Genomic DNA, 25,372 nt, shown 5'->3' with positions numbered 1-25,372 from the left:
CAGGACCAAACCCCTCCCCCTCTATCAAGGCTGAGCAAGGTATCCCAACATAGGGAATGGGCTCCAAAAAAGCCAGTACATGCACCTGAAATAGGTCCTGGTTCCATTGCCAGTTCTCACCCCAACAGATCAAGTCTCATAACTCAAAGGGTCTAGTTCAGTTCCATGCAGGTTCCCCAGCTGTCAGTCCATAATCTATGAGCTCCCACTTGCTCAGGACAGCTGTCTCTGTGGTTCCCCATCATGCTCTTGACCCCTCTTGTTGATATGATCCCTCCCCCCCTCTCTTCAGCTGAACTCCAGGAGCTCAGCCCAGTGCTCTGCTGTGGGTCACTGCATCTCCTTCCATCAGTTACTGGGTGTAGGTTCTACAATGACAATTAGGGTAGTCACTAATCTGATTATAGGGGATGGCCACTACAGACACCCTCTCCACTATTGCTAGGAGTCTTGGCAGGGATTATCCTTGTGGATTCCTGAGAATTTCTCTAGCACCAGGTTTCTCCCTAACCCCATAACGGCTCCCTCTATCAAGATCTCTCTTTCATTGCTCTCCCCATCCATCTTCCCCCAACTCAGTCTTCTTGGTACCTTATGTTCCCAACCCCTCTCCCTCCCCCTCAAACTTTCAGGCCATTGTCTAGGTCCATCCATTCCTTTCTATCTTCTCTTCAGCTTCTACTCTTGGAATTCTATAAAAAAATCTTGCTTTGCTAGGTGATAAAAGGAACTGTACAGGGAGATCAGTGTGACATTTTAGAGTGAGTTGGCTGGTAGCTTTTGGAAGTCAGTCACAGGCCTCAGCTTATGGCTTCATGGAAGTAAGTTTCCTAGCACAATGCTTTCACACAGAAGGTGGTCTATATATAATTAGGGCATTAGGCACTCATCAAATGAGCTCTGCAGACAACCCTGGACCATAGCCAAGAGCATTAACAGGTACCTTCTCAGCCTTCTAGTTCATGGACATGGGTCATAAAGTATAGCTTATGCAAGGCAAAGTACAAAGGTGCCAGCCTTTGACCATGCATAATGCAACATGGTTAATCTGTGACCAGTGGAGCACAAGAAACATTAAATGCCTCTGGTTTCTATGTTGTTTGATCACTTAGCTACCCCTGACTTTGACAATAAAGTTAAGTTTCATTATAAAATTTAAGGTCTGTCCTGATAAAGTTGTCACACAAAAAAGGTTTCACTTTGAGTGCCCTTTTCATTCAATTGCATTCTTATCTTCAGTGGGCCCTTGGCTTCTTCAGCCCTTTCAGGAGTAAGTTGTTGTAAGATTGGTTGCACAGTCACAGTGTCTAATAAATAATATGGCATAAAGACAATCACATAATATGGCATAAAGAAGTTTCATTCTGTTTAACAAAGGGCAAATGGAAAAACACTGTCCTTATTGTCAGTTTGCAGAAAAGATGTTACATTATCCATCCATCCATCTATTCATTCACTATTTAATGAAGCACTTATTAAACACATAGAATGTTTCAGATATTCAAACTGATTATACATATAATACCAGTGTTAACTTTGAGGAGAACATTATCTGCAATTCCACTGTTTTATAACAGCAGCCAAGAAAGTTCTTGGTGGTAATGGGACACCAGGGACAGGGTGGAGGCAAATCAATCCTTCTCCCCTTGTGGGAGTCAGCTAAAGGAATTTCCAACCCTGTCTGAACACTCTAAAGGGCAATGTGCCATCCCTTAGTCACTGTCTAGATAAATTAAAGTTACACAATCACAGTTTCAAATTTCCCTCACTCTTGTGTCATCACAGACCATCACATTTGTCAACTGCCTGGTCACTGGAAGTTGGAAGGTTGCTTTAGCTCAAACTCAACAAGCACACTTAAGAACATCACCACGTGTTGACCCACTATTAAGGAAATGCAAATCATAAACCCAAAGAGTCTGATGAGTCTTCTGACAGATACAGCAAGGAGGACTTTTAAAATAAGATGTGTGTTATTTTGAAGTGACACAGGCAAGTGGAGACTGAAACCTATCACCTTGACAAAATAATACAGAAATCAGGAGGAACTGGATAAATGATAGCTGTAGAAATTGAGAATGCTTTCAAGAGAGAAACTATGGGCCATATATATTTAGTAGGAAGAAAAAGAGCTTTTGTTTCTTTTGATTTTTGCTGTCTCGTGACTAAACTTACCATTCTAGGTTGCAATAACATTTGTAATTGAATATCCAATTTTAGTTCAGTTGTGATTTAATTAAAATTGTGCACCAGAATTAATTTAAAAGAGTACTATGTCCCAGCACTTTGGAGGTGGATCTCTGTGAGTTCGAGGCCAGCCTGGTCTACAGAGCAAATTACAGGACAACCTCCAAAACAATACAGAGAAACCCTGTCTCAGGAAAAAAAAAAGAGTACTATGAACCATTTTAAACCAGGCCTTATGCAAATACATCAGAGGCATCACACAAAAATAATCCCTTCCCTTAAAATATTTACAGATTTGTTAGAAAATCCAATATTAGCCTATACTAGAGAGACAAAGTCATCAGAAACAAGCCAACCATGGGTGAGATCTCGCCTGAAAGACCAGTATTCAGGAATCTGAAGCAGGAGGATTGCCAAGAGTTTAAAGCTAGTTTGGGCTACAAAGTGAGACCCATGTTTCAAAAACAAAATGATACAATAAAACACATAGTGACATGATGCATGGTGCAGAACTAGAAACAAATGTGGCTGATTTAGTCAAGAGCAAAGAAACCATCTCACAGAGTAACCGGTTCTAAGTTATTATTTGCAACATCGTTTTATCACTAGAGACTAGCAACAAATGATAGGCTGTTAAAGTCCCTTCTAGCCCCACAGTCTGACAGTAACCTGTAGTTATAATAAAGCTAACATTTCATAGTGATTTATGAAGTATTTCCAACAATACTATGTCATCTGTTGACAAGAGAACGCTCTGGACTTGATATTCCTTCTAACAAATGCAGTTACCGTGGATATTAAGGTGCAAACAAAACTGCCTATACCCATCATCTGGGTTGGACACACCAATCCCTCCTGGATTTTTCTCGAAACCATGGGGACCCAGGGATGCACTATGCAACCTCACAGGCACGGTTCTCTTGTACTCTGGTTGCTTAAGGTGCCTCTTGTTGCTGACAAAACTGGCACGGAGGTTCTTCTCCAACTGAAGCTGCCAGATGGATTGCTCAAGGCACAGCTTCCTACATATCCTACTTCTCCTTAGTAAAAGATAAAATCTAGTTCACCCCACTGTATTATTCCTGCCACACTGCTTTTAAGCTCCCTGAGCAGAGACCCTGCATCCATATTAGTACATTCTGCTACACAGATTGATCTTCAGTGTCTCAGAAAAACTTTAGTAGCATTACTTTTTTTTCCTTTTGTATTTTTTTTATTCTTTTTTTTAAAATTTAGATAAGAAACAAGGTTGCTTCACAAGTCAGTTCCATACTTTTTAAATGTTGATCCTAAGTGTTGTTTTTTCTTCTTAGAATGCAGAAAGGAGTTTCCTAGGAGCCCAGTGGCTAGAAGACCTGGGGGACATGAGTCATATTGCTTTCAGAATTATCTTCCCCAGTGAAGTTGGTAGTCTCCAACATGCCTCAAATCTTCCCTTCTTTCAGATGTGCTGTGCCTTGTGATATTCCTCTGCGGATTCAAGGAATAGGCTCTTGATGGTCCCAACCCTCTAATTACAGACATGTCCAGGCAGCTCTTAATTCTAGAGAGAAAGGAAGGGAGTCTCAAGATGCACATGTTATTTACTTTCCATAACTCTTCTGGGATAGTCTGAAAGTGTGTGGCTTCAGGAGCTCACTGGACAATTTGGCAGCTCTTCCTCTAAACAGAAAATTCAGATGCAGAACATTAACTTAAGTTCACAATGAAAAAAAAGATATCATGGCTTAAAAAGAAATATCTGAAATTTGAAAGATAAAACTTACTGTCTTAGGAATACAATTGTTATAAGACCTTTAGGCATGGGAATTGAAAGACTTAAGCCCTGGTTCACTTGCTAGTAAGGCAGCAGATCTGCTCCAAAGCTCCCCTCTCCCCACTGATGCCTGGATCCATCCTTTGGGGGCCTGCTGTTCTATTCAGTCACATTGATCTTCTTGGGGTGATACAGCTACTGCCATGGGTCTCAGCTCATTTCTTAGCAGGAAGAGTTCTGCTTGTTTTGAGTTTGCACACCGGAAGCTGTTGGGCTTCTGAACAAACATCATGCTTCCTTTCCTCCCAAACTCCCTGCTACATAGATCCGGAGGCATTCCTGGGGGCAGTACTCTTCTCATTCTTCAGTGATCCTTTCTATTACCACCTATCCTATGAGGACCCTGGAAAGACATCTGCCTGACTGGGGTAGTGAGCTCCCACTGCTCAGCTAAGCACTGAGCCAAACTCTTGGAATCCAGTTGTAGAGAAGGAGGAGTGATGAGCAAAGGGGTCAAGACCATGCTAGGGGAACCCACAGAAACAGCTGATCTGAGAAAGTGGGAGCTCACTACCCCTGTCAGGCAGCCGGGGAAACAGCACAGGACTGAACCAGGTCCCCTGAATGTGGGTGTCAGTTAGGAGGCCTGGGTGGTCTATGGGGCCTCTGGCTATGGAACCAGTATTTATCCCTAGTGCACGAACGGACTTTGGGAGCCTATTCCCCCATAGAGGGTTACTCTCTCAGTCTAGATACATGGGGGAGAGCCTAGGTCCTGCCCCAAATGATAGGACAGACTTTGATGAACACTCGTGGAAGGCCTCACCCTTCCTGGGGAGTGGATGGTGGAGTCAGTGGGGAGCATGGGAGGTTGGGAGGGAGAGGGAACTGGGATTGGTATGTAAAATATGATTGTTTCTAATTTAAATAAACAAAAAAGGAAAAAAAACCTACCATATGGCCCAGTTCTATTACTCTTGAGAATATATCCAGAGAATGCTATACACTACCATTGAGAAGCTCACAGGTCATGTTTATTGGTGCTTTATTCACCACAACAAAGAACTGGAATCAACATAGTTGTTGATCAATACATGAATGGATATCAAAAATTTGGTATGTGTGCCTGGAGAGATGGCTCAGCGGTTAGGAGCCACGTTGTTCAATGTCAAGAACCTACATGGAGGCTCACAAACATATACAAATCCAGTTTCAAGGGATCCCATGCTCTCTTCTGACTTCCATGGGTACCAGGCATTCACAAAAGGCACAGATACACTTATGAGCAAAACATTCATGCACATAAAATAAAATAAACCTTAAAAACAATCTCTAAAGAAAAATAAAAGCACACATTTTCAGGAAAATGGGTTAATGTACTTATTGTATATGCTTCTTATATTAGTTATAGCCTTCTTTTTTGTATTAAACAAAAAAGGGAATTGTGGTGATATAATGTTTATGATCTAACAAAGCTTGCCTGGAGATCAGAATACAAAGTTAGGCACAGCCATAGAAGTTGGGTGGTAGTGACACACACCTTTAATCCCAGGACTCAGGAGACAGAGACAGATGGATCTCTCTGAGTTCAAAGTCACCCAGGGCTACATGAGAATGAATAGTCTGAAAGAGTAACAGAGCTCACTCACACCTTTAATCTAGTACTAGAGTACCTAAGTGCCTCAGGTGAGATTTAGTTTCCTGTCACAGAGAAGACAGGATCTCCATATCAGTCTTGGTAGAGGTAAGAGCTACTGACTGGCTGATTTGCTTTTCTGATCTTCAGCTTGAACCTCAATATATGTCTCTAAGATTTCATTATTTTTGCTACAATGAATAAACTGAGAATGTATAATAAGCAAGGTCACACAATCTCAGAAAGAAAAGAAGCATGTTCTCCTTCATATGCAGAATCCAGTCAATAAGATATGTGTATACATAAACATAGATATGTGGGTACAGTATAGTACTTCAAAAAGAAAATGACTAGACATTAGGGGATGAAGAGAGGCTAATGCAAGCAGTTATGAAATAGGATATAAAACTAATAGTTTTTGTAGTTCTAATGCTGTCATGGATTTTTCATTTTTGGTGGTGGATAAGTACATAAAACATATTAGATATGGAAAATATAAAAACACAGTATAAAGCTCTTTCAGTTTGAAGATTCCCTTTCAAATGTCCACTTTGACAATATAGAAGTTCATTAAGATATATAGTTTGGGAGTCTGGCTAACTTTGGTGTGTGAACTTTTCTCAGAATTTAATAAATAAGTAATGTGTAAAATAAATTGTAAAATATTTTTAAAAGAAAAAATAAAATAAGTAGAGTTGGCATTAGAGAAAATAGCTCAGTAAGACAGCTTGCTGTGTAAGCATGAGAACCTGAGTTCAAATCCTAAGACCCCACATGAAAAGCTATGTGGCTACATATGTGCCTATAGCCTCAGCACTATGGTGGTCAGAGACAGGGGGATCACTGAGGCTTGTTAGCTGCATTTGTGCCTATGACAGCAGCACTGTGGTGGTCAGACACAGGAGTTTCACTGAGGTTTGTTGGCTGCAGTCTGGCTCTCCAGATTCAGTGAGAAACCTTGTCTCAAGAGGATAGGGTGGAAAGGAACAGAACAGAACACTTAGTATTTTTTGGCTCTGTATGGGCATGGACATGGACATGGGCACAGGCACACACCTACACACACAAATAAAAATAAGAAAGAAAATGGTTAAAATAATTCTTCAAAAATTATGAAAGTGGCGGGGCGGTGGTGGCGCACGCCTTTAATCCCAGCACTCGGGAGGCAGAGGCAGGCGGATCTCTGTGAGTTCGAGGCCGGGCTGTACCGATAGCCTCTAAAACAATACAGAGAAACCCTGTCTCGTAAAAACCAAAAAAAAAAAAAAATATGAAAGTGACATACACCGCACATCTAGGGAAACTGATAAAAATATGCACAGGAGAGAAGTGAACTCTCCCACATACCCAGTTCTTACATATTGCTCTCTAGCCCATTACCCAACTTGCAACCGTCTTGCCCTTTGAATGTTAATAGCCTGATCAATCTTTCTTCATACCTATATTCAAACATATGCCAAATACACATGTTTATATGTGGGAAGAAGTGATGGTGGTTTTTCAAGAAACAGGAAAATTCTACATACTATTTTGTAACTTGTTAGAAATCTATAAAGATAGCTGCATAATGTCACAGAAGAAAAACGTGTTATAATTTACTTAAACATGTCTCCATGGATAGATATTCAGCTTTTTTCTAGATGTTTTGAAAGTATAAAATTTGCTACAGTGCCAGCAAGATGCTTAGCAAGTAAAGTGCCTGCCATGCAAGCCTGATGACCTAAAGTCAATCCCTGGAGCTCACAGAAAGGTAGAAGCAATGATCTGATCCCATGTCCGCACATCACCTCCACCACATAATGCACACAAATAACAGTCATAATAATGATAATAAAAATTAAATTGCTACAGTAAATACCTGTATGCATGTAGTTGTACTGGCATTTACATTCATTTAAGCCAAGTTCTTAAGAGTAGAGTCACTAGGTCACCCCTACATATAATTTTAATGATGATCCTTTGGTATCTTCTCTCAATTCAATTGTTATATTCTTTTTATATTTTAGACATAATAAGGTATACACAATTTCTGAAATCTCTCTACTCTCTTTACAATTATAGGTAACTTTGTATGTACTACATAATTTCTAAAGTTAGCCAAATACATTTTAAGTATTTATTAATATTTGAGACTTACTTAAATTTCATCAAATCTCAATGTTTATATGCAGAGAACTTATATATATACATAAATATAATATAACATACTATAATGTAATATAAAGTCAGAGGGAAACCAAAGTTTTGACAGAAGAATAGATACAATATACCCTTTTACATGAGTGCCTCCCAACTCTAAATAAGATGACATTAATTACATCTTTTGTGATTACATCTTGATTTCAAAATCAAGAAACTCTGTTTGAGGCATGTGCCTCCATCATACCTCATTAACTACAAAGTCCAAAAACCATGTTTGTTGAACAACACAAGAAAGACTAGATATTCTCTCAGTGTGGTGAGACAAATGTCATGTTATGCTTGTGTCATTAAAAGGGTTCATTTTTAGATCAAATGTAAAGGAAAGCAGAAAATCTCAGTGCTAAACTCCCAAAACAGTTATGTATGTTAGCACAACTAAAAATTTCTCCAAGTTAATTTAAGGAAATATGTTCCTCAAAGTCTTGGCAACATTCAGCCACCTCTATCGCCAGAGTAAAATCATTTAAAATCAGTATAAAGTGGTCAGTAGAGGGGTACATGAGAAGAAAAATCTGGACACTTTTCATATTTATATATCCTGTTTTATCATATTTTCAACATGTAAGAAATTCCTCTGTATAAGGGCATGGGATGAAGAATTAGCCAACACAAGGTGGTTCAATGCCCTTTGGGATACCTTTATGTTATGCCCTGCTTGGCTGGTAATGGCCCTGGATTTAAATGGTTGGTCTTGTAAGTTGTGTATTTGTTTCACTTTCTACTCAGAATTAACTACTTGCCCCTAACTCTGGAGTCTTCCAACCAGAAACTGGACTTTGATCAAAAATAAATGAAAACAGAAAACCTGAAAATAATCCAAACACTAAACCCCAAGGAGTTAATCTCTTACTTGAGTAATTAACGAGGACTTTCAATTATCTTGCTCTCATCACTGTAGTGAAAACCCTAGCTGTTATTTCCACAGGAAATACATGTCCACAGACCATAAAATGAATCTAGTTAATAGCTGACTTGGGGAAAAGGTGGGAGTTGGAGTCAGATGAAGGACCACTGTAGGATGATGGTAAATGAATTACCTCTGGACGGTGAGCTGCTACTGTCTGAGGCCTCTACTGAGACTGAGATAGAGGAAATGTGAAAACCAAGACAGAATCAGCCATAAAGAGAAAAGTTCTCTCTATCTGAACTCACTGTGGGAGCAACTAAAAATGATAAGGACTCTGGCTAAAGAAGGTCAAAGTAAAAAGAAAAAAATGGACAAAAAGATATGCCATAGATCAAAAGTGCTAGCTAGAACTTGATCTCCTTCAAGCTTCTCAAGACAGAGCCAGTAAGATAGAGTTGGAGTGTCTTGGGACAAAGGCTAAGAGATTCTATCTAAGGCAGATGATCCATCTCTCATCATCCTACTCTCCTCCAGTCTTCTAGCTCCATATATAAGGCTAGAGGCACAGGAAGTTTCTATGTTGAAGGAATCCTGTGATTTCTATAATTGGTTCCTAAAAGTACTACTTAAGATCTTAGTGGAAGGCTGGGTAGAAATAAAAACAGTGCTCACAAACAACTGCACGGAGAAGTCACAAGGAAAATCAACCACCCTTTCAACTTGTCCCTCACTGGGTTCTCAGTCAATTGCCAACAGCAAATCAATGTCTTCTTACATGCTTACAAACAGCTAAGCTTACTCCAGGAAGGATGTGGCTTTTATAACACGAGGAACTTCAATAAATGACAAGATAACCCTAAACTAAGGGGCAAAAGTCTTACAAAATCCCAAACACATTCAATGCAGAGATTCTGGATGGGAGTAAATAGAATCTGATGTAATTTCTAGTGCTTAGTTTCTTTTCCTGTTGCTGTGACCAGACACCCTGACAAATGCAATTTAAGGGAGAAAGGTTCATTGTGGGTCAGAGTTCATTATGGTGGGCAAGTCGAGGCAGCAAGAACTTGAAGCAGTTGGTCATACTGTGTCCACAACCCACAGGCAGAGAGCAATGAATGAATATATGCTGGTGCTCAGCACATTTTATCCATTTTATACGGTTCAGTATTCCCTGCCAAGGGAATGGTCCTACCACAGTTAAAAGATATATCTTCCCACACCAATAAATATAATCAAGATACTATCCACAGGTGTGCCCAAAGGCCCATGTCCCAGGTGAATTTAGACTGTCAGGTTGACATCAAACCCTATCCAGAACAGAACTTTTAGAGTTAAGGCAACAATTCCACACTCTGCTTTCTCCTCTAAATCTACTGAGCTTTCTTGCCAAGTGCTTCCAAGTTGCCAGCATCCATGCTGAGAAAGTATTTTCATTATTTGAGTTTTGCAGTGCATGATATGAATTTTAGAATATGACTTTCCTATTGAGACAGAAAATAGCAAGCTTTTACCAAACTAATATCAGCACATTGAATAAACAAGATGGAAAAAATTTGAAGGAATACCTCCCTGTATCAGGGATGCAGAGAAATTTATGAACTGTCACAAATTCAAGAGGAACCAAAAGCTTTTGGCAACTCTTTTTTCCTGAATCAATATTTTTTATCTCAATGTTTCACATGAGTTTTCTATAAATAAAATTCCATGCCCTCTAAGAGACCATATATCATATTACAAGTTATTTTCTAAGCTACGACGCTGACCATATGCTACTGAAGAACTGATCACCTGCACAATGTCATACCAAACTGTGAATGTTTAAGCACACTGGTTTGGAAAATGTCAAGGATACAGGATTGGGAATCATTCAAAATTATTTTCATGTAAAAATTTAAATCACATCAAGCATACCAGTCAGAGAATCTCATTAGCACCTTATACACGAAAAATGTCATTGTTACTCTAGTCACAGCAGCAACCTATAAATAAAGCATAGCTAACATTCAACAGATGCTTTGTGCTTGTTTGGGTGACTACACAGAAAAGAGAATAAAAGAAAACCTGGACCAAGTTCCTCTTTCCCAAAAAGAAAATCGTGTCTTGTTTCCAGAGCTAGGGTTTCACTACCAAGTCCAGCTGGCCTTAAACTCTCCCTGTAGTCCAGGTTGGCCTTAAATCCTCCCTATAGCTAAGGCCAGCCTTAACTGGTGATCACCCCAACCCAGGCTTCCAACTGCTAGAACTATAGGCACAGACCTGCACAACATGCACCCAGATATCTTCATACTAGACTGAATGCTTCCTTTCACATAACAGAAGTCTTTATGCCACAAATCACTGCACTTACAAAAATACAGAAAACAAAACCAAACCCAAGTAGCTACCAACATATGAGTAAAGACAGCATGTTTTGTCCTGCTTAGAGGCTCCACAGAATGACATCAATGGCATCACCAGTAGGATTTAGGTCAATGGGCCAATTACTCAATGCTGACATCAAAGGCAGAAACAAGTGGCAGCTTCTCTGCCTGTTCCTTTTTGAGTCTCAGTGTTAAGCAATCTTGGAGGTAACTTTATGTGCCACAAATAAATACATAAGCACAAACGATTCACAAAAACTCACACAAAGTATTGCTTCTACAAAAAAAATGCACTCTTAGTTCTCTGGGTCAACAGCATCTTTACCATTCCCATACCCCCACGCAAAACTCAGCTTTCTTGTTACCAAGTGAATGAACAGCCCTAGGAATATCAGTCCATTGCTAGTCAGCTAGTCTCTGAACAACAGAAGTGGACCAATTGTAGTTAAATCTCCCAAACAAAGATCTAAACAGTTTAAACAGAGACTAACCTGGGGGTGGCTGGTGCTGGGGTGGAGCTGTGATCTTCTCTGGCCTCAAGCTTTTTTCTGAAGGCTCCTCAGATACCAGCCAAGTATGGCTTGCTCTGAGGGAAGTCGGGCTGCCTCCTTTGGTCTCCGTGACCTTCTCAAAAGATGATGGCTCCAAGGTGACAGCAGAGGGGGACCCAGAGGAGACACTGTTCTTCCTACTGGGGCACTCATCAAAAACAGATTCTCCCTCACTAGGCAGTGGAGGGAGAGGGAGGATCCTGTGGTGCTGCTGAGGGCTGGGACACATTGGAGACAGAGGCAAGAGAACAGGTGACAGCCGTTTGCGTGCGCTGGACTGAGGCGATGAATTATTAAATACCAGCCCGAGAGCTGTTGGTGTTTGGGGAGTTGGCTTCCTCTCGTCGCATTTGGGTTGTGGGGAATCAGGACGTACAGTGTGTGGCAGATCCAGAAGCAAGAATTTATGGTCACTCTGGGGTAGACCGGCCTTCCTTTGGCTTCTAGTTTGTGAGAAAGTGTGGGTGGCCCTTGTGTTGAGAGAGAAGCCTAATGTTTTCCCCTCAGTGGCTTCATCTAACTTCTCACTGTCTATCACCTTCCGGAGAACCTTGTTCACAGCCCCTGCGGTGCTAGCTGGTTCGTTGGGAATGGAGGCTATTTCTGTGGTCTGTGGTTGCAGTGACTTGACCCCTCGCTGTTCCTCCCCCAGTCTCCTGGAACTTGGAGTTTCATCCTTAGCACCTGGGAGAATGAAGAAGTCAGCTTTTGGGATAAACTCTGTTTGCATCTCTGAGCAAAAGGTAACCTTTCCCACATCATCAGGATGAGTCCTGACGACTCTTTGAACTTGAGCAGACAGCTCCTGGACCTTGGCCACCACTTTGGAAACAGGTTTCTTCCTGCAAGTTCTTTCCAATGACTTTGACTTCCGAGTCCCGACCCTCTCTGCCCCTGAGTGTTTCTCATGACTTTCGGACAAACTTGGAGACTCCCAATCCCGAGGACTCTTGAATTGCCTTCCTATGCGTGCATCTCCTACCTCGGTGGGGCTGCCGTTAGGGGACAGAGGTCCTTCAAGATCAGTGTCCTCTGAGGTCCTCCCCGAGCTCCCGAAGCCCAGGTCTGCATCTGGTGTTCTGAGGATGTTGGCAGGGCAGCTCTCTCTCCTCCTCCGTGGGGAAGAGGTAAGTGTTCCTTGGGGAACTAAGTTTCCTCTTTCTTCTAGGAGCCGAAGATTAGGCCTAACTCGGGCAGGAGGAAGGGAGCTACTGGAACAGACCTGATCTTTCCCCATCTGAGGAGCTGATGATTCCTGGCGGCCACGCCCTTTCCTCCTGGTTTTCTTCTGCCGGTGCTCCTCGGGGCTCTCTCTCCTCCTGCCAGACCTCCGGGGCTTTTTGTTCCCTTGGGTGCTCCTCCTAATGAGCGAGTTCACAGGGAGCTCCCTGCTCCAGCTGCCAGCACTCTGGAAGCAGTCGTCCTCAGGGGCAAGGCTCACTGACAGCTCCTGCAACTTCCCTTCTTGGTTCCCCATTGAAATTCCCAGGATGTGGTCTGACCTCAGCAGACTGTCCAGAAGCCGCTCTCTCTCTGCCGTGAGCTTATATAGCTCTGTCAGAATGTCTTTTGTGGGAGTCTGCTTGAAAAATATGTCGCCGGGATGTTCGTTCGGCTGCTGGCTGAGGCTGGTGATGTCTGGCCCCTCCCTGACTTGGTAGCAGTTATGAAAAGCGTTATTGGATCTGTCTAGAGTTACAGTGCCCTTGTATGAAAACCCTCTGACTTCCCCCTTTGGAAGATAGAAGCTGATATAGCAGAGTTCGGTGATGGGGTTATGCAACTGGAGGGTGCAGTGAGTGCCTTCCATTATGCCTACCTAATTATTCATGCTGCGGAGATGCTGGTCTGTGGTCAGCTCCAGTGGGGAAGCATGTGATGGTGGCTAGACAGAGCAGGCAGCTGACAGTCCTCTCTGGCAATGAGGCTGCCTGTTAGAGAAAAACACAGGAAGAAAGCAGCTTGTCTAACACTGTACACATCACAGGGCAACATCAATCACCGTGCAACCACACTGATTCCTCCTTTCTAGCTAGGAGCCTGATGGCAGCTTAAGCTCTTACCTACCTTGACCAGGAAGCTTTCCTATAGCTACATGATGGGAAAGGGCTCTGTAGTTCCAGGACAAAAGTCCCCTTCTTTATTTGGGAACCCACCGTGCAGGCAGTCTGTCTACTTTCTTCATACCACACTTTCAGTTATTGAACTTTCCAGAAATTCTGGGAGACTAGGACTTTGAGAACCTTAGAAACGATCGTTGTTTTAGTGACTCATGTTTGGCATGTTATTTTTAAAGATGAGAAGCTTTTGTTATCATACAAAACATTCTAAGCGTCTCTTAGATTGAAGCACAGTGTGAGGTAGCAGTATCAGACAAGATTCTGAAGAGAGATAAAGTTTCCGACCTGCTTGACCGCTTAGCAGTGTTCTATTGAGAAGCTCTGTATAAAATGTAGGTTTTAAATTTAAAAGTTTAAAATGAAGTAACTCTAGAGGCTTAATCAACTTTTGTTTTGTTTGTAACCACAACATTTCCTCTATTTATATAGTAGAGATACACTAAGACCAGGGCACAAAACACTTAGCCTCTGGACTGATATTCTCATAAAAGTTAATAGCCTTTCTATGAGTCCTTCTACCCTTGGTTTCTTATTGCATGGGAATGAAGATTCACTAGACTCAGTACAGATTAAGTGAAGTTTATTAGGGGAGAATGAATTTACACAAGAGGTGGGTGACCACCGCATGTTCCAGCTCCAAGGATCCTCCCAGGCTGTTCCCTGTGACCCGACTGGAGGCAAGAGCCAGCTCTGAGGTCCCGGACCTCAGATATAGCCCTCCCTCATTCACATCCTCACCTGTGACCATGTGCTAGAGGTGTGGGATGGGTGGATATCTCACTACAGTTTCTTTTAAAAATAGTATCTCTATTAATTTCTTGAGCATTTCATGTAACATTTTGGTTATATTCACCTCCATTCCTCTCAGATCCACTCCCACTTTATACCCTTGAAAAATAACTTCCTGATCCCAATTTCCTGTGTGTGGGGCATATTTGATCCTTAAAGAAAACTGACTCACCATCCCCCAGAAGCCATCCACGATGCATAATTCCACAGTTAAGGTATGGCTTATGAGCCCTCTCCCACTCACTACTAGACTGGCTTGATATTGCGCAGGTAACCACAGCTGCTGTGTATTTATGAGTACAGCAGTCCTGTCCTGTCCAGAAGACCCTTTTTACTCTGATACTCCCTGACTTTTGGCTCTTACAATGCTTCCTTCCCATTTGTAGCGCCTGAGCTTTGAAAAAGGGGTGTCATATAGATGGCCCATTTATGATTGAGCATTCCATTGACACTTCTTTCACGAGTTGTGAGTTTTTGTGTTATCCACTGTGCGCTGCACTAAGAAACTTCTCTGGTGAGGTCCAAGAGCAACACCAATATATAAATAGATAAAATTTAGACGGAAGTTTCATACAATGACGTCATTTTAGCAACATAATAGTAGTAGGCTCATCCCTGGGGCCTAGAAGCTTTAGAACCATGAATTAGGGGTTTGGGGCCAGATTTTCAGTACCAGACATGCTCTCTCTCTCTCTCTCTCTCTCTCTCTCTCTCTCTCTCTCTCTCTCTCTCTCTCTCTCTCTCTCTCTCTCTCTCTCTCTCTATGTGTGAAGCAGGCCCTAAAGTCAATCAGAAAAGGGTTGGTTACCCTCACAACACTTGTACCACTGGGCATATTTTGCTACACTGGTTGTTATTGTAGTTCATAAGGTTCACAGCTGAGTAAGGCTGATAATGACTTTTCCCTTCATCAGCCAACACAGAACCTTCTAATACTATGTAAACAAGCCAGCAGAGAGAAGTCAGTATAAACTGGATGCTTCCTTGTTCTATAATCAGTATATGTGATATCTTCAACAATAGGGTCTTACCATCAACTTTTGGTGGGAAACCTAAAGAGGTGGCAATAGCCTTATGGAGGGGGCATCCTCTGGGAAGCCTATGACCAAAAACTTGGGGAAAGGTATCCTACATCTGACAGTGGACTCTTTGTTTGGCAATCTACGGCTTCTGGGATAAGCATAATCTCCCCTGTGGGGTTACTACAAGTAATCTCTTATAGGAATATATGTTTGAATTTATAAAACTGTAGGTTTTTAATATTGGTTTTTAAAATGTCCTTAGTGTTAACTATCCCTAACTTCCCCCTCACTCTCCTTACTTAAACCTCATCCCATTATTATCCTTTCCCTTAATATTACTTGTGCCATCCTTAATTCCTAAATCAGAATTTCTGTTGGGTTCCCCTTTAGAGGCAAAGGCAGTTTTTACTTTCCAACTCAATGAATTTCTGTTGTCCCTTTTCTCACCTTTGACATATAAAAGGGGACATGCTTCTCTCCCTACATCAGCTACTCCCCATCTTCCAGGGAAGTCAATGAACTAAGTTGAGCCAGAGGAGGATACTTGAAAACAAAAGAAATGGTCTTATTTTCCCATAGTTTACAACAGCACTTTTGGTAACCCTTTTGGTTTGTCTTAGAAACAAAACTTGGGATCAGGAAGTTATTTTAAAAAGGACATTAAGTGGGCCCGGATCTGAGAGGGGTGGAGGTGAATATAACCAAAATATTATATGAAATGCTCAAGAAATTAATAGACACACTATTTTTAAAAAGAAATCAAGGGTAGAAGGATTCATAAGAAAGCCATTAACTTTTATGAGACTATCAGTCCAGGGGCTGAGTGGTTTTTTTTAATGTCTTGATCTTAATGTATAATTGTATAAATGAAGGAATTCTGTTAGTCCTAATCATAAAATTCAAATCAAGGGTTAGGAAATTTTCAATAAATATATAATGCAAGGCATGAAGCTATCATTACAAGTAAAGACTTCCTATTATTGTGTCATCTTCATCCTCCCCGAGACCTCAACATAGAGTGCCTTTACCACACTTGTGGGGCTCATGTCTGTAGCTGTGTTGGTTTTATGTCAACTTTATCACAAGTTAGAGTCAGTTGGGAAGAGAGACTCTCAATTGAGAAAATATCTCCCTAAGACTAGCCTATAGACAAGTTTGCCAGGCATTTCCTTAAGACTGATACAAGAGGACCCAGTCAGCACACTGTAGTTGATGCCAGCCCCCCACAAGTGATCCGCATTGCGTTTAAATGAGCAAGCCAATAAGCAGCATTCCTCCATGCCTTCTGCTTCTGTCTTGAGTTCCTGTCCTGACTTCTGAACTGGTAGTAATGTGACCTGAGACCTGTAAGAAGAAATAAACCCTTCCTCCACAAGTTGCTTTTGGTCATGCTCTTTTACCACAGCAACAGAAGCCCTAAGACCCTAACTAAGCCCTAACTTAAGTTTCTTGTGAACAAAAACTACAAAAAAGAATACTCACCCAAAGAAGGAAAGTGTGTGAGCAAATGAACTCCATTCTGAACCCTCTAAGGTACCAAGCAAAAAGGCTTGAAGGTACAAGAGCTCTAGTTCTGTGGATCCCATCAGGAAGTAGGATAGCAGTGTTGAGTCATTTTTCCATTTGAGAAACCAGAGGGAGAAGAACTGCATGCAAGGCTTACAGGGCAAAGGCAAGATACAAAGGCACACAGCATGGGGGGGTTCAGTACACCAGCACTACCCTCCACGCTGAGCATGCAGAGCTATTTTAGGCGGCATCTCCTCACTCTGCTTTGACTCAAGCACAGCAGCTCTGCAGGAACCACACATTAGATTATGCATCTTAATTGGGTTCATGAAGTGGCTTTCTCTAGTTGGATTCAGTGTCCAAGCACTTGGCTTCCCTGGGGAGTCAGTCTCATGCCTCCCATTTCTCTTGCTCTCAGGCTGACATTTCCTCTGTGACAACGCTGCTGTTGTGATTTATTTCCTGACTTGTTTTCTAATAGCAAGTAGATGACTTCACTCAACCCCAGATGGAAATATCTGTTGTACCTCCTCGTAATGAGAAATGATTGCTTTTTAAGAGATGGTATCCAATGCTTATGATATATTTCACAAAATTCCCAAAATAAGTTCCCAGAATTAGTTGCAGTCATTCTGTCTGCTGACTGTAGCTTTCCTAATTGATTTTGGCCCTAAAAGGCTAATACAAAGCTTTCTTTGGTTAGTCACTGACACAGGCATGACCTAGGACTCCATCTGGGCCCAATATTGCAATGATTGATTCTCCATAATGTCCATTATTGAACTGTACATTTTCCATTTGTTCATTCAGGTTCATGCTTCATTCTTCACACCGTTCAAAACACCAGAAAACTGATTTTTATGGATTCAGTTAATAAGTGCCACTACAGTTTGACCTCTGCTGGGTTTAGATTGTAAGAAACAATCGTAACAGATTGCAGAGAGAAATGAAGAAAGGTCAGTGTGTTTGTTCCCTGGCGTCCTCTCTCCTAGGCTGAAGTGTGCTGTGGTTGCATCCTCTAAATCAGACCATGGCTCCTCCTCTTGAGTACCAGTCACTACTCCAGCCATAGATCCTTTCTCTAGGTACCAGTTATGCTCCTTCTGATTGCTTATTCAATTCTAAATGGTTTAAATTCTCCCTCTTGTGGTTGTGGACAAATTTCTGCCTGTCTGTTGCCTCTCTATCGCCTCCTTGAGTTCAGTGTAGTGCTACTCTTTTGAGCTTTGCTTACTTTTTCAAATAGGAACTATAAAAATGAAGGAAGGCATACAACAACTTCCTGGTTTTTCTCTCGCTTGAGGAAAGTTTTGTTGCTATTTGTTTCTGTTGTTAACTTACACTCTGTGAAAGTAGGACTAAGGGTGATACAGAATCACTACAATAAATCAGAAGGAAACCGAATCTGTAAGATATCAAAAAACAAATCAGCAGAGTTCAAAAATAAAAAAAACAGGACAAAGCACATGCTGTTTGTAGGATTAGGATAATCTGTCAGGCAGAAGAAAACATGTCAAGTATCTCCTACTAAAAGTAAGTTTTGACAGGTACAGATAAAAAATGGACTCCCAAGAATTGGGGATATTACATAAGAGAGAGAAATCAGCTAATACATACAAAGTCTCTATTTTCAGATGTCTGTGAGGAGAGATTAGTCAAGGAGGATAATGCTGAAGCTGAATAATTTTTAAAGATCATAAAGTCGTAGTTCTGGAAGCTGGGAAATCTGAAAATGCGGCATGACATCAGACCTCATGCTGTGTCACCACATCAAGAAGGTGGAAGGGGAAGAATCCACTAGCAAAGGGAGCTAAACATGCCTTTAAACTGAACCCACAAGGCTGCTGAGGCAGCTTAGTGGTTAAGGGCACAGGATGCTTTTAACTACATGACCCGTGTTCTATTCCCAGCTCACAACCACACTATGGAATCTAATGCCCTTGTCTGGCCTCCATAGAGATCAGGCATGCATGTGGTGAGCATACAGATATGTAGGCAAAATACTCATACATATAAATCTTTTAAAAATTTTAAAAAGTAAATTTACTGTAACAAACATTTTTTTCAAGGAACGACAACATAATTTGCTTATTAGGGTGGTGCCTTCACACTCTATGTACATCCTGTTTCCTCCATTTACAAACACAATTGCACTGGGGATTGAGTTTCTAACATAGGAACTTTGGAGGAAAAAAAAACCACAGCAAGAGTGGTGTCCTGTTGCAGAAATATTTAAATTCAGGTTGACTGGGAATTAATTATAACTTTGTGGACAAATTATTCATGAAGTCACTGATGAGTTTTGATCAGAGATGTATGTTTAGCACCAAATTCAAGGAAAATTAACTTGGCAGTAATGTCAGGACAGACTGGAGTAGAAAGAGACTGGCAGGTATTCAAAAGTGAGGAGTAGAGACATCAAATTCTGAAAGGAAGTTGAGAAAGAAAGAAATGTCACAGGATTATACACCGAAAGTAGTTTTTAGGTGGAGCACCAGAGCATTGGATAAGGGAGAATGGTCAGAAGGAAATACAAGAAGTAGGATTAAGTCCTGTGTTTGCCATATTTGTATTATTTTTCTAGAACATTGGGAACAGGGGATTTTTTAAGTTGAAAAGAAGAGGGTAGTTAGAATGTGGATACTGAGGGAACAAATCGAATACTGAAACAAATATGGACATTAGATAAAGGTAGGACTTGGAGGAAGGAGAATGCATGGGTTTCAGGACATAAGGAGGAGTGTCATCATTGACAAGACTTGTTTCATGCCAAAAGCCTGTAGCTAAGCAAAGGAAAGAAGCTGATGATTTAAGAAGGCTGAAATTGAAATTACACTTTTCAGTGGGTTTTTTTTCTTCTTCAGAAAGACTCACAGTTTTTATGATCTCTCTGCATTACAAGTAGAGAAGCCCTAAACCAGGCTATATGCAAGAGACAAAATATCTGTCTTTCAAACTCCATTTTTACTGTGAAATCACCCACACTCCAAGTTGGGTCTTATTATGCTGTCAAGTCTCTACCACAAATAAAATGGAAGCCAAATTTTAGTTAACAGAATTATTTTAGTCTGTAAATAGCCAAATTCACAGTAAATTATCAAGCCAAGAGGGGAAGTGCTCCATATTTTGGCATCATTTTGATTGCTGTACCTATTTATTTCTTAAATAATTATTCTGACACAACAATCAACCTCCTGAGTTACGCTTCATTGAATACTGATTTATTCATTGAATGCTCAAGATTTTACTACAGCGGCTGACCATGTAGCATCTCACAAATCGAATTAGATACACTCCAACTCAGGGTGGGATTTGGTGTGTATTTCATCTGTTGTAGAAATTTGCCACTGTGGTAAAACCTAGTTTGTTGTGTTGCTGGCAATTTCACAACCAAATTGAAGTTTTCAAGGCAGGAATTTTCCCTCTGTAGTGCATGCTGGTCTAGTGCTTCATTCTTGCAATGCTGCAAGAACAGAAAATGATAAAATCATAATCTTTACAAATAAAGAGAAACTCATTGAAGGACTATGTGAAGACTCTGTTCCAGTGTTTCCTGTCTCATCACTACTTTCTTACCTTCATTTTCAAGCATGCAACAGTACTTTCTCATCAAAGATATTCCCACCCCCAAGTTAAAGAGTTTCTTTTATGTCTGACAGTCTACACCATGTAGTTCCTACACCTCACCACCATGGACCTTTAAGTCAAAACAACAATTGGATATGCTAAGTGAAATTTGTGTTTTCAGATTGAAGAATTTGTTCTTAAGAAAAGCTCTGGTTATTATAGATATTTGCACATACACACCCTATACGGGGTGTCAAGGCTTTAGGCAGGCTCTTTGAGGAGCTCTCAGACTTGAAGACTTAAATCAGAGCACAGCTCTTGAGAAGAGAGGAGACCTCACGATTTTTAGACAAAGAGCTCCTCAATCAACTCTCCCAATTCTTTTATGGTCATCTCTGTTGGAAGATAACCCTTTGTTTCATATCCCTTGTGTTGTATCCTACAATTTCTTAGAGATCATGACAGTGGGACAGTTTTCAAAATCATATGATGGTTTGTCCAGCTTGAACAGCTATGAAGCTCCATGACTACCCAGCAAGGCAACAGCAATCATCATCACCATTGTATGCACTGACTGCTCCTATTCACATGTCTAGTCAATAAGCATGCAACTCAAACCCAGGTTTCCAGACACCTAACAGAGTTCTCTTATCACTCTCCAACTCTCACTCATAGGCAATTTTTAAAAGAGAACAAAAGAAACAAAATATCCAAAAGCAATATTTATTGTTCAATAGTATTTAAAATGCAAGTTGACTCAAAGCCACATTTTCATATGGCTTCTTACTTACATATGACTTTTTAATCTCCTCAGAGAGATATCCTTCTAGGACTACTTTTCTGATTAAGTAGCCAGGATCCTACAAGAGACTAATTTACAGGCAACAGTTTCATAGGCACACCTGATCACTTTCTACTTGTTATTATTCAGGGAGGCACTTTTTTTATACTTTACAAACTCTGATGCTTACCACAGGAATCAAAAGAAATTCCTGTTCATCATAATCTAGTATAATTTTATAAAACCCACCATAAGAAATGTAATTTTGCAAAAGGCCCATATCTGTATGTATACACTGATTAAGCAGAAGGGTATCCCTGGGGTAGGGAGGAACAGGATAACCCTGTAAGGGAAGCCCTGGTCATGAGTTGGAAGCACCCCATGCCATTACAGTGAGGATAACTGCCATCACCACTGTGCTCTGACAAGCTTGTCTTTTTTAGTGAACTAATCAAAGGATGAGGAGATAACACTTGAAGATGAACCATCAAAATCAAGATAGGACTGATTTAATAAAAAATAGGTAGATTCACATTTGACTAAAGGGGTGGAAGAGGACATGGGGAAGGAAAATAACATTAGCCAGTGCTAGGATCTAGGCTTAATGTGTTTCAAGCCTCATAAGTTCAGTTTCCATGGAGCTATGAGATGGGTACTAGCAATTCTTCAATTTTCCCCTTGGGAACCCAAATCTGCAAAGCTATTAAGTTACAGAGCTGGAACTTGAATCATATCTGCTTAAAAACCTTTATGTGTAGAAGCTATGAAAGACTCCATTTCCTAAAACATCATGGATAGTTACTTGGTATGTGAGGACCTCAAGGGACCTCTAACATTTACTTCTGAAGAATTGTTTCCTTTCTTTTTGAAAAGAGATTATTAATGTTTGCTACAACTAACCCACTAACTATGATCTACGTACAATTTGACCATACTATAAACTCTCCAATCTGGTAGCAGAGAAAATAACATGTAATTTTCTTTCCTTTTAATCTTAACAATGATCTGTTTTTTTAATATTTTATAATATAAAATATAGTAAGATAAAACAAAAACTGACACATTGGTATTGAACAATACAAACAAAAAGGAAAAGAGCCCAAGAGAAGGCACAAGAATCTGATACTCATTCACACACTCAGGAATCCTATAAAAACACAAACGGGGAGCCATAATACATATGCAGAGGACCTGATGTGTATCAATGCAGGGCCTGTACATGCGTGTGGTGTGAGTTCATATGTGCTTGGTCATGTTGTTTAGACGTCTTGTTTTCTTGATGTCCTCCATCCACTCTAACACTCTTCCTGCCTCTTCTCCTGTACAGTTGCCTGAACCCTGAGAAGAGACACTTGATGGAGACATCCTATTTAGGGCTGAGTGTTTCATGGTCTCTCACTCACTGCCTAATGTCTGGCTATTGGTTGGTATTTGCTCCCATTTGCTGTAGGAGAAAGTTTCCTTGATGATGTTAAACAATGCACCAATCTATGGGTATAGTGGAATGTCATTAAATTGCCTTTAAAAAAATAAGTAAAAGAACAGTAGCATTTGGTTTTATCCTAAGTCTTTGGGCTATCTAGTCTCAGATTCTGGGTCTCCAAAACTGTTTTGGATATGGAATCCATCTCACAGAGTAGGCCTTAAGTAAAATCAAATAGTGGCTGATGACTTCCACGAGCTTTGAGCCACCATTGCCCTAGTATATCTTGCACATAGGACAGCATTGTAGATCAAAGGGTATGTGGCTGAACTGTTTTTTTTCAGATATTGTATCTTTATTGGACTATAAAGAAATTTTGTTGCACAGTTTGGGATCAAATATTTTCAGGACCAAGAGACAAATCATTTAGAACAAACTCTTGTAAGTACTAATCACATTCAGTTTCAATTAGACTCACAGAGATTGTTGGAATAACCCAGTGTTTATATGAATGTCTATAGTTAAAAGTCTGCATTCTCATTATCAATGTTTATTTATTTTTAATTTTATTTTTAAATTTAAATTGGAAACAAGGTTGCTTCACATGTCAATCCCATCTCCTTCTCCCTCTCTCCACACCCTCCCACCAACCCCCAATCTCCCAACCCCCATTTCCCACTCCTTTCCCCAGAGAGGGTGAGGCCCTCCATGGCGGAGTATCCATAGTCTGTCATTTGATGGCTAGACTGGTTTTTATGTCTCTCTTTTGGTAGTATGTGGAGTACCTATTGGTATCAAAGATGGTAGCATGCAGTGGTGAAGGCTCTATGTAGGCACCAACTTAATTTCTCTATGTTCAATGAGTTGTGAAGGTGTTGTCTTTAGCAATGGGCCTTGCCATCAGCTTGTGAAGAGCATTCTATAGTCTTGGCAACAGCCTGGGTTGCTTGGAGATGTTCACTGAATTTCTTTGGCCAACAACTCAATTAGATGTAACCCAACCCCAGTACTAGAAGCTTCATTTGGTGACAAGATGCCTACTTGGGGCTCTGTCTCCCCCATTATTTGTTGATTTTAGTAGAACGCCTTCGTGTGTGTGTGTGTGTGTGTGTGTGTGTGTGTATGTGTGTGTGTGTGTGTGTGTGTGTGTGTGTGTATTCCATATGTTAGTATGCAGGCATCTATACTGTCCTTGGGGTTCTGTCAGGATATGCTCTCAGCTGCAGCCATTAAGAGCACCACCTGTGCATATTCACTGTGTTCTCCTTTCAAAGGGCCCTGCTCTCTCTCTCTCTCTCTCTCTCTCTCTCTCTCTCTCTCTTTCTCTCTCTCTCTCTCCTCATCTTCTCCTCCCCTCTCTTTCCTTTCTCCCATTGCTCCTGTGCTCAGAGGCCAGTCTTCCTGCCCCCCATTTCCCTTTTTTATGCACCCTTTTCCCTAATAAAAACCCTTCTGAAGCCGGGCGGTAGTGGTGCACGCCTTTAATCCCAGCACTCGGGAGGCAGAGGCAGGCGGATCTCTGTGAGTTCGAGGCCAGGCTGGACTGACAGCCTCCAAAACAATACAGAGAAACCCTGTCTCGTAAAACAAAAAAAAAAAAAAAACCAACCAACCAAACAAACAAAACAAAAAACCTTCTGTCTGAACTCAATGTTGCATGGTATCTTTCTCTCCAATGCTGCTCTTTTAAAAAATGTAAGTATGTATGTATGTATGTATGTAAGTATGTATGTATACACAGAGCAAGCATCTCTGTGGTAGGAGGAAGCATCCTCTGGGTAGGTATAAGGCTGGATCTTGAGACAGATTGATCCCTATCTTTCTGAGGAGCCACCATACTGATTTCCAAAGTGGCTGTACAAGTTTGTACCTCCACCAGCAATGGAGGAGTGACCCTCTTAATCTACATCCTCACCAGCATGAGCTGTCATGTGTTTTTACTGATCCTAACTATTCTGACAGGTATAAGATGAAGTCTCAAAGTAGTTTTTGTTTGCATTTCCTGGATGGCTAAGAATGACAAACATTTCTTTAAGTGTATCTCACCCATTTGAATTTCCTCTTTTGAGAATTCTATGTTTATGTCTATACTCCATTTTTAAAACTAGGTTATTTGTTTTCTTGATATCTATGCTTTCTTTTAAATCCTTATTAAGAATTCTACTTGTCCTGAAAGTATGCTTGTGATTAGTGATTCTGTTAGGAGCCCACAGAAGGACTTGTTCCACCCTGCCCATGGAAGGAGTAAGAAAGGTTAAAAATTCCTCAAATTAAGATAATTACAATGAAACAGGAGTGCTTTTCTACCAGAGGGGATGTAATAAGAAAAGTCTGAGTACTGCCAGACGTATTTGTAGTTTTGGAGCAGTCCTGGATTCGAGTATGGATAGTTGAATTCTGTCTGCATAGTAGTCAAAGCAATACCACCTTTGACAGAGGGCTACATGTTCTGAAGGTTACATGTGAACTATAACTAGTACTTACCCCTTGACATCAGAGTTAATATGAATTAATGTCTCAGTTACAGACAATCATAGTTTTAATAGGGATTAAAACAGATGTTCTAAATTACAGAAGCCAGCATCTGACCTTAGAAAGGAAACAGTGTCCACATCTTACACC

At 40.8% G+C, this 25,372-nt stretch overlaps 1 protein-coding gene across 3 annotated transcripts in view; it reads right to left on the bottom strand.

The window, feature by feature from the left end:
- Positions 1–25,372, bottom strand: part of Fmn1 (formin 1) — a 361,689-nt gene that overhangs the window by 317,222 nt on the left and 19,095 nt on the right. For all 3 annotated transcript variants that reach the window (XM_021231093.2, XM_021231095.2, XM_040746011.1), the window contains one exon: positions 11,480–13,470. In XM_021231093.2, coding sequence (XP_021086752.1) covers positions 11,480–13,349 — 1,870 coding nt within the window. In that variant the 5' untranslated portion in view covers positions 13,350–13,470. The remainder of the gene's footprint in view (positions 1–11,479; positions 13,471–25,372) is intronic.

The sequence above is a fragment of the Mesocricetus auratus genome, unplaced genomic scaffold, assembly GCF_017639785.1.
Source record: "Mesocricetus auratus isolate SY011 unplaced genomic scaffold, BCM_Maur_2.0 Super-Scaffold_100004, whole genome shotgun sequence".
NCBI lineage: Eukaryota > Metazoa > Chordata > Mammalia > Rodentia > Cricetidae > Mesocricetus > Mesocricetus auratus.
This window is presented reverse-complemented; position numbering and strand designations above follow the sequence as displayed.